The sequence below is a fragment of the Mesoplodon bidens genome (genome assembly GCF_964165515.1).
Source record: "Mesoplodon bidens genome assembly, chromosome: 16".
In the NCBI taxonomy this organism is placed as follows: Eukaryota; Metazoa; Chordata; class Mammalia; order Artiodactyla; family Ziphiidae; genus Mesoplodon; species Mesoplodon bidens.
The window spans coordinates 1,633,391-1,651,497 of NC_138173.1; the positions used below are offsets into that span (position 1 = coordinate 1,633,391).

Sequence of the window (18,107 nt, forward strand, 5' to 3'; positions counted from 1 at the left end):
AGGCTCAACGTCTCACCGATTCGTGATGATGTCATCCCAGACGCTCATGGGGTCCATTTTAGCATCCGGATATCTACTTGTCCAGGTTTTCAGAAGCCTCTTAAGGGGAAGGTGAGATGACAAATTGCCTAAAAATAATATCAGAGTGTGACTATGTCCACGGCTCAGTGACCAGACCACCTCACAATGCGCAGCTGTCAAGTTTCTTGTCCAAATTTAAACGTTTTGTCTTATCTTTCACAACAACCTACCATATTTTAAATATTCTGGCATTAAAACTCAATTTCTTCGGGCCATAAAGGGAAGATGAGGAAATAAACATACACAATTTTTACATTTAGCACAGGTCCACAATCCTCCATCCACGATTCCAAAATCTAAAAAGCACTGAAAACTGATATGTTTTTCACACAGTTGCAGCCAATTTTCCTGTTTGCAAAATCGGATCTGAATCATCACAGGGCAACTTACAGTCTGTTTACGCCACTCGTGGGGACACCCACCCAGGCGGTGGACAGGCATCAGTCGTGAGCTGACGGGCCACTGCACACAAGGCCCAACCCAGTATGCACACAAGGTCTCCAGTGATAACCCCCAAACGACCTGGCCTCGAGGGCTTCGGAAAAGGGATTCATGATAATCCTCATGAAATTTAAATTTCACACTGCTAATGTTTAAAGCTTTGGTTTTCTTTCAGCTTAAATCACAGTCCTGCGCTCAAAATCTGGATCCTTCATGTATTAGCTTAGGCAAGTTATTTAATCTCTGATGCCCTATAAATCGAGAAGAAAGGATCTACATCTCATAAGGCTGTTATAAAAACTAGATAATATAGAGGAAAGAGATCAACATAGCTCCTGGGATAATACATCATTAATAATAATGTACTTGAAACATCATTCTCCAAATTTAAAACAGAGAACAGCTAGGTAGATAGTTCTGAATACCAATTCTTATTAGTACTCTGAAAAGCCTACAAAACTGAAATTCAGATTTACAGTCAAGACGTTACCTCTGACTCTGGGTGGCCTCCCAACAGCAGCAGGATAAAACCTACTCGTCGGCAGCAGAAAGGCCTTCCAGGTCCGGGCATTGCCGCCCTCGGCCTCATCTTAGCAGCTGGCACCCAGGACAGAAGCTCTGGCACCTCAGGGTCAGGCCGGCCCTCTGCAAGCCCCTCTCTCCCGACCACGCCCAACTCGGGGTCCTGCCGGCCAGGTGCTGTCATCCCAGTTTCTCAAGGGGCCCTGGACCTGCCTCTGCCTCTGCCTCCGCGGGTGCCATGTGTCAGACCACTACTCCTTGGAAGCTTCTCCAGTGCCCAGAATCGCGCTTGACCATGTTAAACACTTACTTCAACAATCCCAAATATATACATTTGTAGAATAAACTCAAGGCAGTTTCTAACCCATACAGTAAGCAACACGTACTATCACTGGGCAAAAAGATCAGAAGCCAAAACTCTTCAGCGATTATAAAAGAAAACACAGGTGGGTATAAATTGAACATTACCTGGTTTGCTAATAAAGCTGATGAACTCCTGAATTTCTATGAAAGTCTGCACAGACTGCAACTTGGTGAGTCTACTTCTGTGTAAGAGGACATCAATACTAGAATAATTCTGGAAAGAAGTTAGTGAGCATTGGTTACAAGTCAATTTACTGCATTAGATTTTAACACAGTGCTCAACATGAAACAGCAGCTACCCTATAAACGCATCAGTTACACAGGACCTCTCAGAGTGGTTACTAATTAGGTCATGGGAGCAATTAACAAACGGTCTAATTTTCTTGTTTAATTTAGGTTTTCAATTGCATTTCAGTTCAACAAAATCAATAAAAGCAATACAATCGGGGACCGTTGCCTCTATTTGCCACCAATTCTTAAAAATCACAACATCCTATAATGTAAAACTGCCAACCACAGAAGCCAATTTTTCTTCGATAAACTTCGAGTGTACTATTCAACCTCAAACACATTTGAAAAGTAGAATAAAGACAGTGAACGTCCATATATGGCAACGACAAACGTTCACAGACTCTACACAAGACACGGCTTTCACAACAGAACGAGCCGACACCAAAGGAAGAACACAGAGCCGGGGCTGGCAGAGCCTGCTCTCAGGCGCTCGTCCACAGTGAGAGAAAGAAAACCCCAAGGGGACACAAAACGTGGAACTTTCTAAAACAGAGAAAGGCATTAAAAGGCCTCAGGACCAAGGCCGGTGTGCACAGGCCTCAGGGGAACCAGGACGCGAGGAGGGTTGGGCCCGTCACGTGGTTGGTCGGGGGAACCTGCTGCTGTGATTCTCACCCAGGAGTTTACCGATGTCAGAAAACGTCACAGAGACGGCACATTCCCGGCTGGGATGTCATATTACCTGCAAAAACATCTGAATGCAGTTTCTGATGTAATACTCGGCCCTGTCAACGTCATCTTGCAGGAGGTAGAGGAGACTCAGCTCCTGGCTGTAGCGGAGCTCGAGCAGGGCCCTCCGCAGCTCCGAGGTCACCGCCTCGTCCACGAAGGTCAGCAGGGCCTGGTCACCCTCCCCACGGAGCAGGGACTTGAGCCTGCTGCGGATCATGTGTGGCAGGCAGGTCTCCTGAGGAGCAAGAATCTCATCACCACGGCATCTCTGGTGTCATTTTATAGGTCCAGGTGCCAAAGTGATGGTGCTTAATGCTTCAAATGTTAAAGCACCTAAGGCTACAAATTTTAAAACAAGTTCATCTAAAGTGGTTCACTTTATAACCACAAAATACAAAGGAACACGGTCTACAGAAAATGGCAACTACTTGTAGCTGAAAGACAACTGGACGTCTGGTACAAAGTGACGGACCTCCAGGCACGGCCGAGGACAGCAGTGAGGACGGGCCAGGAGGGCCCAGTGAGACTGCAACGCCGCGCAGACACAACAGGAACTGTTCTCCCGGTGGTCACGCCAGGGATGCTGACATTCATTTTTAAAGGCCTCCGCTTATTCCGAAAGGTTGAGCTAAAAGCGGTGAGTGGTTTAACAATATTATGCAGTTTGGGGTGTGTCAGGTCGTATAAATACCCCAATGCTGCACAACTACTGCCCTGTTTTTAAACACTTCTAAACAAAGTCACTAATGAGAGCACACCTGACCATCTAAAACATTTATTTCTGTGACCTCAGAAATGACCCCACACACCTGATAGAAGGGTTCACTCCACATCTTGCTGAGATCTGGGGCACCCTCGCCGTCAGCACTGGCCGTGGAGCAGTACGCCAGCGATTTCCATTCGGCAAGCTGGTTGTAACACTCCAGGGATGCTAGTTCCCAGAAGTCCTTCTCGGCTTCCGTGGGCTCACCGTCTGCCCACTCTTGTTTATTGAGGGCCTGGTAAGATTATTTTACAAAGTTGGGAACAGTACAAATGAAAACATATGCACTGCAGGTTGTGTAACATTCGTACTAAGAACAACCATTTTCAGATTTATGACAAGGGGAGAAAAAAGGGAAAACAGAGTAACTTGAGTGGAATCTAATAGTCAAATGAGTATTAAAAACTCCAGCCAAGGGCTTCCCTGGTGGCGCAGTGGTTGGGAGTCCACCTGCCGATGCAGGGGACGCGGGTTCGTGCCCTGGACTGGAGAGTTCCCACGTGCCGCGGAGCGGCTGGGCCCGTGAGCCATGGCTGCTGAGCCTGCGCGTCAGGAGCCTGTGCTCCGCAGTGGGAGAGACCACAGCAGTTAGACGCCTGCGTACCGGGAAAAAAAAAAAAAAAACGCCAGCCAAGAGGGAGCCACGTCTCTGGGAAACTTAACAATGAAGCCGGTGAATAAGCTGAACACTTTAAATGACCCATAAAATTTGATGTAAATACTGTAGATTATTTACTACTTACAGAGTTCTTAGAATGAAAATTAGAAAATAAGACATTTACAGAAAATTGCAGAAGATTCCACCACCTGGATCTCTCACACAGGCCACAGACCTGAACTCCAAGTATGTACCTGCTACACACCCACACTTGGCCACTGGTAGCTCAAACACAAACCTGAACTTCAGTCATCTTCCCAAAACCAACTCTTACCTACCTCTTTATAGATTTTTTACTTACTGAATGAAAACAATCTACTCAAATGGAAATTACATAATAGTACCAGACACTGAAGTAACATCTTACAATTTTATCGTACTTGGTAAAACATGCTTTCTTTTATTCAGTGATGTTTTCTTAAAAAGAGTAAGGGGTAACAACAATACTTAGCTCACACTCGGTTATTATGAAACCATTTTCTGATACTAACCTTTGTGTAAATTCTAAGGAATAAAGCTGAAATATTTGAAGCTCTAAATTCTAAAGCTAACAATTTTCCCATTCAGAGAATAAAAGTGTTTAAGCAACTAACATACTTGCTAGAGATCAACTTTACCTCATTATACAGCCGCGCAGCTTCAGAATAATCACTTCTCGCTTCCGCTAATAAAGCGTCCTGTGTGACCTGCTTTGTTCCTATCTCACTGCTGAAAATACCACGCAGGGTGTCATACTCTCCAATCGACCTGTACAGCCTATAAAACAAACCAAAAAAAAAAAAAAGTCCAAATCAATGAATGCCCCAGTATTTTTAAAGTCTTTACTCTAATGAAATGATATTAAATCGAGATGTCATACGTTATAATTAACCAAAAAAGATACGTTATTCTTGTTTTGTAAAAATATAAAATCTTTAAAATTTTGAAGTTACCATTAAGTTTTACTACTTTAGCCGTACAGAAGGCAGAAGTTATTCTACAGCGCGTTTAAAGTAAAATCTGAAAATTATAGGTTTACAATGCGTAAGTTGACTCATTAAATGAGCCTGTTCTGTGTTAATTCATGGCTGAGACACCACTCTTACCTGTGGTAACCTATCTGGAATCCTTGTCTAGCCCTAAAATTTGGAATGTAGTCAAGAACCCCAAAGCAGGTAAATTAGTTCTGGTCCTAGAGATGCCACGTTTTACTCCACGTTCTATGGCCTTCTCGATTCTACTGACAGCCTGGATACGGGCTAGAGCATTCATCTCTGACGTTAACATAAACCTGATGGTCCGTCAGCCAAGCTCCCCCTTTAAGGTAGTCTCAAGTGTTCAGTAAGTTCGTTCCCTTCTCCCTAGAGACTTCTTCCCACCTTTTGAGTCTCCACACAAATGTCCTCTCTTCCTAACCCTGCAGTCGCCTGACCACCAAGCTGAGGACCACTTCCCTCCTAGTCTTCCTGAATTTGGTACTTCCCTGGGTATGACATGTGTTTATTACATCAAAAAAGCCCCATGGGTTCTCTTTCAGAGCCCACTGACTCCAAATTTAGACCAAAAAAATCTAATAGCTATAGCTCTCTTACTGCCCTGCTCATGGGGAGTTAAAGGTAACAAATCAGAGGCAGAGGTAGGGAGGTGGGAAAATAGCCCACAGCCCAGGAGTCCAAGAGGAGACGAAGCTACAAGCATTTTACAGGAATTCAGAAAACACACCAGCCTCAGGTCCACCCTACACTGGCCCCTGGTCCCTGGACCACATATGCTGTACCGTGGTCAAAACAATGATTTGGGACTTCCCTGGTGGTCCAGTGGCAAAGACCCCGCGCTCCCAACGCACGGGGCCCGTATTCGACCCCTGGTCCGGGAACTAGATCCCACATGCATGCCGCAACTAAGAGTGGGTTCGCATGCCACAACTAAAGAACCCGCACACTACAAGGAAGACCTGGCAAAGCCAAATGAACAATTAAAAATAAATAAATAGTTTTAAAAATTCTGTTTGAAAGGAATGCACAAACATAATATAAAAAGTGTGAGGAAGCATTAATAAAGCTAGAAAAAGAAAGTGTTTAAAAGTTTAGGCCCTTAAAAGCTGTGTGCTTCATTTATCCAGACAACACCCAAGACCCGAGACTCTGCCCCCTGAGACTCCCAAGCGCACAAGGCGTCACTACTGCCCATGGCCACGCCAGACCCAAGAGGGTAAGGATGCCCGCGGGCAGAAGCAGCCCCCGCAGAGGCCCTTCCTCCTGCCCACGGTGCTGCCCGCGCTGCTGGCGGGGTCTAACCCGCGCTGTGCCGCACTCGGCACCCCGCGCAGCGCCTCACTACCACCACGGCGCTCAGTTCAGAGACAGGAGCGACCGTGCGACAGCGGTGAGGCAAGAGCCCCCGCTCTCACTCCCACTTACACCCAGAACCCAAAGGCCTAAAACCCAGCGTTACAGAAAAGAAGCGCCAGTCAAATTTCACCCGAATCCAGCATCCTCAGAATTAGGCGCTGGCTTTCTCATGATAAAGCCTCACGTAACCGAAACAGAATTTGTTTTTCCCAAATAAACGAAGTAACTGTATCAGATATATCGGCCTCGGCCCCAGGGGGGGTCGGGGCCCGGGCGTACCTGGCGAGCTCCATCCATCTGCCGACGGCGGCAGGGAGGCCGGGCCTGCCCCGAGCGCGCTTGGCGGGAGGCTCCTGGGGTAGCAGGTGCAGCAGCGCTTCCTCCAGCAGGTGGATGGCCCCCGGCTGCTGCAGGCCCGCCAGGCCGGCGCTGCCGACCACGGCCGGGTCCAGGCTCAGCAGGTCGGCGTGTCGGCAGCTGACCTCCTGCGAAGACAGACACAGCGGCCCTCTAGCCCACGGCTCCCCTCTAGCCCACGGCTCCCCAGCCACCTCTGCCAGCGAGGACCTCGTTCTGCTAAGCACGAAGGTCTGACGTTCGTGGTCGAGAAAGCACAAGCTCCTCTGCGTGATTCTGTTAAGCTTTCCCCCACTTGCTCAGAGGAGGAAATGATCCCTCCTTCCTGCACACTTCCAATCCAGGATTAATTTAGAGCAACAAAGCCACTAGTGGACAGTGAGGCTTTTACGCATTGGCTGTGCATCCAGACCACAAGCGCAGTTTCCCGGAACGTGTACCCTGAAGAGACGAGGAGAGCATCTGAGACACGCAGATCTCACACCAGTCACTGCAGAGCAGGTGCGCGCACCCCCACTACCCGGCAGCCCCCTCACGTCTCCCCACCCCGGGGGCGCACGTGCTCAGCAACACGGAATGGAGGGCTTCGGGAACCATCGTGTTGGCCTTTGCTTTGTAACTCTCAATTTGAGAGCTCTGTACACGTAAAAGTAACGGAAAGTGAGCCCCAAACCAATAGAGATAACAGTATGGCTACTAGGACAGCATCTCATGACGACAGACCTGCGTCTGCATAGACATCTGGAAGGGCACCTGCCTCCCGCCCTGCGAAGCTGCTGGGCCCAGAACCCTCACTGGGACTGACTGGCTACCACCGAGCCAACTTGCATTCAACACCAGGAGTCTTGGAAGAACACAGATTCTCCAAAGCAAGCAAACAAACAAAAATGCTTGTCACTCTTAGCAGGAACTAGTGGTACAGGAAAGAAAATCCAAATAAAATTCTATTTCCATTAACAACATAGCAGAACTTCCCTGCTGGCGCAGTGGTTAAAAATCCGCCTGCCAATGCAGGGGACACGGGTTCGAGCCCTGGTCCGGGAGGATCCCACGTGCCGCGGAGCAACTAAGCCCATGCGCCACAACTACTCAGCCTGCGCTCTAGAGCCCGTGAGCCACAACTACTGAAGCCTGTGTGCTCCAGGGCCTGCATGCTACAACTACTAAAGCCTGCACGCCTACAGCCTGTGCTCCGCAACAAGAGAAGCCACTGCAACGAGAAGCCCGCGCACCACAACTACTGAGCCTGCCTCTAGAGCCTACACGCCACAACTACTGAGCCCGCGCACAACTACTGAGCCCACGTGCCACAACTACTGAAGCCCGCGCACCTAGAGCCCGTGCTCCACAAGAGAAGCCACCACAATGAGAAGCCCGCGCACCTCAACCAAGAGTAGCTCCCCGCTCGCCACAACCTGAGAAAGCCCGCGCGCAACAACGAAGACCCAACGCAGCCAAAAATAAATAAAATTAAATCTTTAAAAAACAAAATCGCTTCGGGATAAAATGTAAAGAGAAACTTATTTTGAAATACTGGCTGATTCAATATAATTTCTCAAGCCTTGTCTTTGGCATCACCAGGAGAAAACCAATGGAGGAATTCTACTAGTAAATTATAAACCAATAAAAATAGAGTATATAAAAAGAAACTGTATCAACAGTTTCACGCTACATCTAAAAATTACAAAGTAAGAATACTAAGTACTTCATCTCCAGGAATTATTACCCAATCAGTTTGCAAACCAAAGCTACTGATAAATAACACTAAAGAATGTAATTTTTAAATTACTCCAGGGAGGTAACTAGTTACAAAAATACTGAAATGAATCCAAAGGATTTTCTATTAGGGACTTTTGTAACGATCCATGGTTTGAACGGCAAAGAAAACATTTCTTACGTGAAAGAGTAATCTTCCAGTGTGTTTAGTGCTTACAAAAGTCCGTCTACACTAGTTCTCTGCTCGAAGAGCACAGCCTTCAAAGCCTTCTCTGAGGGCGGCCTCGCAGCGCCCGTGACGGTGCACAGCCTACCCGGGCCGAGAGGCGGCCTGCCTCTCCTCAGCCTGCACCACCCCGGGCTTCTGCATCACTTGGCCCTCGTGCACCTCCGCCTCTGCCTGTTTACCACCTGACCCGAGCCCGCCTGTGCCTCCGTCCCCTGCCCACAGCCAGGCACGGGCTGCACCCACATCCCCAGAGGCCAGCAGGAGGACTGGGCGCCACACGACACGCAGGTGTGAGCAGAACACTGAGGGGACTGGCTGGTTCAAGACCTGAACAATTTTATATCAAGTTTGATTTCATTACTCCATCATATATGTTTTTTTTTTAATACAAATAAATTGCGTCTAACCATCTGGGAAGAAGCGGCCCCATCACAGGACATCTGCTCTGTTAAAACCCTCGTTTCAACTAAGAAGCCAACGGAGTCGCTAGATGCCGGCATGTGAAGGGTGGGAGACAGTGCACATGCGGCCTCACCTGGATACAGGACACGAACGGCGGGAAGAAGAGGAAGGTGGTGCTGAGCAAGTGAGTGAAGTCCTGCAGCAGCTTCTGGGTGGCGCCACGCCTCTCAGACTCAGTCCTGTGCTTGTCCATCTCCTTCAGGATCCCGGAGCACAGGCTGCTGAAGAGCTGCTTCGCGATGAGCGGATCCCTCTGTAGGACATTCCGGAGGAGGACAGACCCGGGTGACTCACCCACAGCACTGGAGCCGAACCTGAACACACAAACTGCTGCCCACACGGCCACGGCACGTCCCGACTCCACGCCGACAGCCGCAGTCATCGACGGGGAGGATTCGGAACTTAACCCAACACATCTGTTTGACACATCTTATAAAAGGCACGATGGCACGGATTCCGGACCCAGAGTACAGACTCAGAAGCTGGCTCAAGTCCTGCGTGAGTCTGGACCCGCGGGTCCCTGCCCCGGGCCAGGGGGACACAGGGCCGTCCCTGGGGACTGACAGCAGCCTGGAGACATTGGAAAACGGCCCTGAGCTTAGACGACAGGCCAGAGCCCCATCACCGTGGCCATTTAATCCCTTGGCGTCAGCAGGAGCCGCCTCCGTCCCGCGTGGTGGGTGGCCAGGCTGATGGACATAGCCCGTCCCTCCCGCTGTCCCCGGGCACAGACCCCAGTGCTGAGAACGGCTCCCAGCAGGCAGCGTCTACATTTTTAAAATGAAGGCACGAAAGCAAGAAAAAATAAAAATTTTAAATTATTTTGTTTGATAAAAGCTGTGTCTGAATAAAACTATAATTTGATTTTTCTTTATTTTATGTTGTTCATTACTCTATTTTAGGTGATGTATTTGTCTTATAAAAAGACATAATGGTTCTTATATAAAATTTTAGAAAATACGCATCAGGAAACAAGAAGAAAATAAATTTATAAATATCGCCCGTCGTTACACTTCACAGAGATGGTTACTGCCAGATGGGCCTCTCACTCTGTTACGTGGGGTCCACTTAGTCTGTCAGGGGGCTTCCACGTCTATACCCACTGACTCTTGTGTACAAATTCCTTCCTCTACACGTGAATCTGCACGTGGGACAAGCGGCCCAGAACCTCACACACACACACACAACAGTGCCGCACGGGACGTGGTGGGACCCACGCGTCCGCGATCCGGTCACCACACGGGGGGCTCGCTCAGGTGCTCCGGTGACGTGAGCCGTCCCCACGGAGGGAAGCTGGGGGAGGGGACACAGGACTTGGGCTATTTCTGCAAAGTCCTGTCACTCTATAATTATTTGAACAAAAATCTTACCAAGCAGTAATGGGCTACACAGACATAATCTATTACTATAATCAACATTAGGACTGCCACTTAAGTGCAATAAAATATAAGGCATCATGTTTCAGTACCTAGCATAATCATATATTACATGATGTATGTGATACCCTTCGATTTTAAACATGACTTCAATTAAAGCCAAAGAAACCTTAATCAGACTTTCAAGGGATAAATATCCTGTTTCTGTCAGCGAATTCAGCGAGAAAACTTCATTCACTCCCAATACACTTATCCCCTAATGACTGAGAAAAATATCCCCAGTCCTCAGCTAACAAGAGAATTACCAGAGAAGGACACTGATCCCACGGACACCCTCTTGATCCTCCCCCAAAAGAGGATTTTGTATAATCAATGATTTAAGTGACTTAGCAACTTACACACTGTTTCATTCCCACTGACAGTACTGGTGAGAAAAACAGACTCAGTGTGTGACTGGCACACAGAGACACTGGGCCCAGAGCGAAGTGTCTCGATGGTCCCGTGTCAGGGTCTCACGGAGCCAGGAAGCCGCACAGCCACAACTTGGGACGAGGCCCTTCACTGAGCCCCCGAGTGGGACAGATCAGCACCCCTGCCCTGCACAGAGGCAGCCCTGCGAGCACGAGGCAGGTTCCAGCACCGACCTGGGCCACAGCCTGCAAGGGGGTGATCAGGCTGCTGTGCGGAATCTGGATGTCAGGAAGGTCTCCACGACGGTAACTTCTGTACAGGACGACGTGGGCCTCGTGCTTCATTTTTAACTCACTCTTCATCTCCTATGGTTGTCAGCAGAGGAGGAGGATTAGAATTCTCAGTTAAGGCACCAGCGGCGTGTGAGCTATGACACTGTCAGCGCCCACCGCTGACAGAAGAGTGAATCAGGGACTTCCCTGGTGGTCCAGCGGTTAAGACTTTGCCTTCCAATGCAGGGGGTGTGGGTTCGATCCCTGGTCCCACATGCCTCGTGGCCAAAAAACCAAAACAGAAAACAGAAGCAATATTGTCACGAATTCAATAAAGACTTTAAAAATGGTCCTCATCCAAAAATCTCTTTCAAAACAAAAAGTGAATCGATGACAATTTCTAACCAAGACGGTTTAGTCACTACGCTTTACCAGTCTGGCAATGATAAATCCAGAACAAAAACCACTGTCAGATGAGCAGTGAAGATCATTAAAATATTTATTACAAAGAAACCTGAGTTTCTCTGAAATCAGAGAACTTGATTTAAAACTTTTTAAAGCCATAAACGAGAGGCTGTGTTTCCAGTCCATTGCTCTTAGGACAAACCTCGCAACGAGCCCCACCCCGCCGGCCCTGCTCTCCTCACGCGGGGCCCGTGTGACGCTGCCGGGAACGTACCTCTGCAGCTGCTCCCTCCGCAGGGACCATCTCTGCGGAGCCCCCCACCCCAGCCTCTTTAACCGGCTCCCCAGCGTGCTCATCTCCTGGTTAGTTTCCGGCGCTGCCCCTGCTTTCTGTCTGCTGTACGCACCAGACCACAGCTCTGCCAGCAAGCACTCAGGTGACACGCCCCCAGCACCCCCAGCTGGCGAGCGCGCCCAACAGGGAGCGCGGGCCATCCCCGCCCTCTCCCTGAGACCCTCGAGGGTCAGCCCGGTGCCTAGGCCCCCAAGCCCGCTCCTGGCTCCCCGGAAGCCCGGGCAGGATTCAGGCTGAACGAGGGCCTCGCAGCTCAAATGCCTCCAGTGGAACGGGGCTGGCGACAGGCGTGAAGTGTTGCATTAGTTGTGCTGGTGAGAGGGAGGCGAAAGCATGTTTTCTCTCCACGGGGGATCCAGGGGAACCGTTCGACCACCCCCCGCTCAAATGTGAAAGCTAAGTGGCTGAGGATGTAAGCTGAGTTAGAACAAGACAGGGCTTTCACTCACAATCTGGCCCTGTAACAGCTGGTCACCATCACTGATCCGTATCTCGCACTGGAGCCAGGGCTACACAAACTCTCCTGTCACGTCCACATGTTGAGGAACGTCCAGCCACCGGTTCATGCCACACGTGTGGCTGCAGCAGGCAGCTCAGCCCTGGCCGTTCTCCTCGCCCACCCCCGTGGCACCTCCAGCAGCGTACCCCCTGCTCACAACGGCTTGCTGGTCCCGAGCTGGGTCAGGGCTCCGGCCTCGGCGCCGAGAGGGGCTGAAGCTGGGAGGTGGGACCCCAGGGGGACAGGCGGTCCCGTCTCCACCACGTGGAGAAAGCCCGTCTGTCCAGAGAGAGCAGCCCCTGAGGGGAGGGCGGACCGGAGCAGCTCAGGGGACCCCCGGCGGGCTGCCACCACAGTCAGGCTCTAGACCGACAGGGAGCCTGTGTCCTTGGCACACGTCCTCTGACAGAAAACAGCTATTTCTGATCAAATGCTAGAAACAGACACAAACCTTCTCTCGCTTTTGCTCAGCCACACCTTTCCTGGCATAAATCAAACTCAGTTTTTCTCGGTCCTTTAGAAACCGTCTGCGTAATCGCAGTATTTCGGCCCGACTGTCTGGACCTGAAGATCAGAAAACAGGCTGGTTATTCGCGGCAGACTTTGTCCTCCTCCCCAGAATCCCTGACACGAAAGCGAGGCTGTCTCTGAGCTCCATCTTTTACCTCCCCTTCGTTTTGTTCTCAAAACAAAGCCCGCACAGGAAACCTCTGACCACTTCGCGAAGCTGGCGAACAGAAAGTTGTGCCCCCTCGGTGCCGACCGAGAGCCGTGCGGAGAGAACCGGCAGAGGCCAGACAGCACCCGGGGACAGCGGAGGGGGCTCGGGGACGCAAGGCTGGGGCAGAAACCCTGGGGGTCGTGAGGACTGCTGGAACCCAGGGCCGCCCCGGCACCAGGCCTGCAGGCAGGAGGGTGGAGATCTGGCCTCTAGGGGACCAACCAGCACAAAAGGGGGGCTTCTGTGCCATGGTGGAGGCCAGTCAGCACACACCCATCGCCCTGGCTGGAACACAGCAAAAATCCGAAAGTCACCAGTCGCTTGAGGAAAGCTTCAAATAGGAAAAACAAAACCAAACTACAGCAAAACAGCAAAAGCTGAAAGCAGGCCGTCTAGGAAAGAAATTCAAAAAATGATCACTTATCAGAAAGAGCAGAGTAGATATTGCAACAGTGGACGGATGGGATGTTCAGAGACCAAAAAGGCTCATGGAAACTAAAAACAGGATGTCATCACTTGAAAGCATAGGTTAGAAGATAAGGTTAAAGACATGTCCCAGAATAGAGAACAAAAAGAGTAAAAATAGGGACTTCCCTGGTGGTCCAGTGGTAAAGAATCCACCTTCCAAGGCAGGGGACGCGGGTTTGATCCCTGGTCGGGGAGCTCAGATCCTACATGCCGGGGGGGTGGGGGCAACTAAGCCCATGCGCTGCAGCTAGTGAGCCCACGCGCCTCAACAAGAGATCCCGCGTGCCTCAACGTCCCACGTGCCACAACTAAGACCCAACGCGGCCAAAATTTTAAAATAAACTAACTAAATAAATAAAATATATTTTTTAAACAGGGTAAAAACAGAAAATTAGAAGGATAATCCATTAGATCTGATAGAGTCCAACAGAATCCCAAAAAGAGAAAACTGACACTTGGAAATCATCATCAAAGTCACCCACGGGAGAGGAGGGAACCCTTTTCCTAATGGAAAAGAACATGAAGAACAACGTATGTACATATATATGCGTAACTGAATCACTTTGCTGTACAGTAGAAATTAATGCAACGTTGTAAATCAACTATACTTCAATAGATTTTTTTTAAAAATAAATAAAATAAAATGTCTAGAGCAATGAAAAACAAAACAAACAAACAAACAAAATCACCCAAGCCAAAATATTCCAGAACCGGAAAACAGGAGTTAGCAGCCTGAAAGGGCCTTCCTTAAGCCCAGGAAAATGGACTAAAACAGACCTGCACCTAAGGACCTTTTTGTGACGTTTCCTAAAACTGGTCTTAAAGAGAAGATCCTAAGAGCATCCGCAGAGTAAAGACCCTGTCCTCACAAAGGACCATGACGAGGCCACACCAGGTTCCTCAGAGCCCAGAGCTCTGTCCCCACAAGCACCAGTGCCTGCAAAGCAGTGACTAGCATCGCGTCACAAGAGCCGCCGCGGTGACCCCTACCCTGGAAGGTCTCCAGGGAGGTGCCCCCCAGAAAGGAGGACCAGACCGAGGAAGGACAGTCCGGGGCTAGCAGCCTGGATGCAGCACTCGGAGGCTCAAGGGAGATTTCACATAGACAACAGCTGTGCAACTCAGAGGAAACTAGGGGACAAATATGTAGAAAGCCAAACATCTAAAGAAAATAGTCATGTACACAAGAAGCTGCTCCTGTAACTTTGTTTGAAATAATGAGCTAAAAGAAGAAATAAAAAAAAAAAGGAAAGGGGAAAAAAAGAAAAAAAAAAAAAACCTAAATGTCCATAAACAGAATATTGACAGTCTCTTGTATATTCATTCTACTGAATCCTATGCAATGATTTAAGATAAACTTGTGCCAAGTGTATCAATATGGATAAACAATATTAAACAAAAAATGTGCATGTAAAAAATAGAAACATTTTATAATATTTTATAAAGCATGCAGAGCAATGCCTTACTATTTTTATGAATATAAGTTATGAATAAAAGTACATAAGTTATCTGTGGAAATGATCTACACAAAATTCAGGATTGAAGATTACCTCTGGGAAGGTTATAGAGGGGAGTGAAATACAATTTGGGACAGTTTTTGTTTAGGGTTTTTTTTTTAACTGAAATAATTGTGGCAGAAGTTTAATTTGGTAAAGCCTGGCTGTGGGTACAGGGATGTCAAATATATTATTTTTATTTTGTCTATATCTGAAATATTTCATAATTATAAAAATATAAATATGAAAAGAAGTCTGTTCGTTTAGAAATCTGAATGGCTGACACCTGGCAAATAAAGTTGGTAGAAGTAAAAAAAAAGAAAAAGAAAACAGCCATACACTCAATACCCTGTGATAGACCATAACGGAAAAGAATATAAAAAAAGAATATCTCTGTGTGTGTAAGCGAGTCACTGTGCCGTACAGCAGAGACTGGTACAACACTGTGAATCAACTGCACTTCAATAAAAAAGAAAGAAAATAGCCATTAATGCCCAGGAAAAATTACTGCACAAGAAAGGAAAACAGGCCCACGTGACCCCAGCTCAGGCGTGAACTGCTCAGGCACGTGGGCAAGCCCAGGGCTAGGGCAGGCGCTTCCCACGAGTCGGTGTGGGGTGGGCGAGGGCCGGGGATGCAGAGCCAGAGAGAGTGACTGAGACCCAAAGGAAAGGGGCAATAAAAACGCCGACCGGAGCTGTAGAAGCCGCACCACAGACCCGGCTGACAGCAGACGCCGTCGCTTCCCGCGAGTCTGGGGCGGCTGGCCTGTCTGCTGGCTCCTCACTTGAGCCGGGGCTCCTCCCAGAGACCCGACCCCACCCCACCCCCCGTCAGCCTCCTTACCTGCCCCCGCCCCGGCCCCGAGCTGACCGTCTGTGTCTTCACTCCCCGCCACCCAGGCCTGGCCTGACCCCTCTCCACCCCACCTGGACCTCAACTCTCTGAGGCTCAGCCTCCCCATCCTACCTCCTCTCGTGACCCCTAAACTTCCAGAAAGTCACTAAGCGACGGGGCTGAGCCCACTTTACTCAACCGCTTTCTGGACCCCGAACCGTGCTTCCACAGTGCTGGGCGCCACGCAGGGCCCGGGACGCGGGGACGGCCACAGGTTCGTGGAGGCGCGCGTTGCAACACACCTCGGCGACCACCTACCTTTTGCTCTATTATCCACCTCGTCCCCTGGGAGGCCCAGCCTTTTCTTCCCGAAGTCGGGTCCCACTGACTTCGGGGCTGCCCCGCGCAACCTCTCAGGCCTCTTGTGGGCAAACAGCAAGGACGAGGATGAGGATGAGGACTCGGTGGCGGGGGCCGAGCCGTCCCCCAGCGGGTCGAGGCTGCCCCCCATCAGCCAGTAGGAGGAGCCTCTTCCCCCTGCAAACAGGCGTGACAGGCGCGTCAGGGCAGCGGGGACACGCCACTCGGGAGCAGGGGCCACCGCCTGGCAGCAGCGACCGAGATGGGAGCTCGCCAGGTCCCCGCAGGAAGACCCGGGCGGCGGGCTCCCGTGTCCTCAACGTGAGAAGCGGGAGACGTGTCACCTGCTCCTAAGAACGATACTTTATGTCTGCGACAAGGTACTAAGGTCCGTGATTTCTAGCATCAGTGTCATAAAAGTTCTACACTAACTGTCCAAATCACTCCTATTTCTAGAACCAACAGAATGTGAAGAAATCACATGAAGGAAAAAGCACTGAAGAATTTACATAAAACCAGTTGGGGATTTCACTCTACAACTTGTACTTTGCTGATCAAAGGAAACAGCTGACTCATTTGAGAAAGAAACTACAAACACAGTAGATGAATTTGGTTTAGCTCTGCTTTGCTTCTGAGGTAACAAGGGGTTTAAACGTGATGCACTAAACGAAACCAAGACATACGCGTACGAAGACTTTCCCTGCTTGCTCCAATCAGAAATAACCCTTTTCTTCCCTTTCTTCACTGTGGTGGACACAGGACGCCCATCGGACTCCACGCTTCTAAGCGCCCAGCGTGCCTGCTGGCTAAGCAGCCGTCCCCACCTCCACCCCCAGGACTGTCCCCACGGGACTCCTGCCCCCGCCCACCCCCCGAGTCTGCCCTCCAGGAACTCAGCCCCCCTCCTCCTTCACGTCTTCTGAGGGGGGGGCGGGCTGCTGCCCCGACAGCCGGCGCCCCGCCGCAGAGGCGTTACCTGCACTCTGTGTGGGTGTGAAGTCGAGTTGCTGCTGGGTGGCCCGGACCTGCCCGGCCCGCGCCCGCCGAGCCGAGAGGGGCCCGTCCTGCGTCTGGGAGGCCTGGGTCTCGAGGAACATCGGGGTGAGGACGGCGCTCCGAGAGCGCCAGTCGGGGTCAACAGAAAACTCCTGCACATGAGAGTTTCAGGTGAAGCGGTGGCCCTTCTCAGCAACACTCAAATGTTTTATTTAAAATCTAATGGTCCCATCAGCACATACGTACTATAACTTCGTGTGTCTCTGTGAGAAGTAGCTGAAGAACCTTTTCAAACTGAGTTTTAACGGAACACTTATCTGCCAACTACACAAGCCCATCCGTACTGGGGAGGAAAAAACCCTTTTCTACTCCTCCACATTCTGCATCCAGAGGCTCAGGAAACGCCTCAGCTCCTCTGAGCACCCAGCCCCCACCCGGCGCCCAGACCGCCAGGCGCTGAGGACACGGGGGTGGCAGCGCGGGCTCTGCTCCAGGAGCTCTGAGTCAACGTGCAAATCGCCACCGGGGCTGCTGGGCCGAAGTGCCAACGGGCATCTACGGGGGTGGCGGGAGGGGAGAGAGGAGCAGCTCCGTGGAGGCTATGCGGACGAGTGTGCGCCGCGTGCAGGGTGATGCACAGGCAGGCGTCTCAGGAAGAATGTGCATGGATTCCAAATAAAATCAGGAAGCCAGCACACTGGTCGTCAGGGAAACGCCCACCAAACCACAGCGAGACATCACCTCGCACCTGTCAGGATGGCTGTCATCAGAAGGGGGCCCTGTGCACTGCTGTTAGGGCTGTAAGCTGGTGTAGCCACTGTGGAAAACAGCGTGGAGGTTCCTTAGGAAACTAAAAATATAACTACCATACGATCCAGCAATTCCACACCTGAGTATTTATCCAAAGAGAACGAAAACACTAATTTGAAAAGATACAGGCACCCTGGGACTTCCCTGGTGGCACAGTGGTTAAGAATCTGCCGGCCAGTGCAGGGAACACGGGTTTGAGCCCTGGTCCAGGAAGAT

The 18,107-nt window shown here is 50.1% G+C and overlaps 1 protein-coding gene across 9 annotated transcripts in view; it reads right to left on the reverse strand.

The window, feature by feature from the left end:
• PRKDC (protein kinase, DNA-activated, catalytic subunit) overlaps positions 1-18,107 on the reverse strand; it is a 164,571-nt gene that overhangs the window by 43,279 nt on the left and 103,185 nt on the right. For all 9 annotated transcript variants that reach the window (XM_081258465.1, XM_081258461.1, XM_081258460.1 and 6 more), the window contains exons 58-68: positions 17,062-17,233; positions 16,044-16,262; positions 12,655-12,767; positions 10,906-11,037; positions 8,959-9,138; positions 6,401-6,606; positions 4,409-4,547; positions 3,180-3,368; positions 2,381-2,605; positions 1,513-1,621; positions 17-128 (exon numbers count right to left, since the gene is read on the reverse strand). In XM_081258465.1, coding sequence (XP_081114591.1) covers positions 17-128; positions 1,513-1,621; positions 2,381-2,605; positions 3,180-3,368; positions 4,409-4,547; positions 6,401-6,606; positions 8,959-9,138; positions 10,906-11,037; positions 12,655-12,767; positions 16,044-16,262; positions 17,062-17,233 — 1,796 coding nt within the window. The remainder of the gene's footprint in view (positions 1-16; positions 129-1,512; positions 1,622-2,380; positions 2,606-3,179; positions 3,369-4,408; positions 4,548-6,400; positions 6,607-8,958; positions 9,139-10,905; positions 11,038-12,654; positions 12,768-16,043; positions 16,263-17,061; positions 17,234-18,107) is intronic.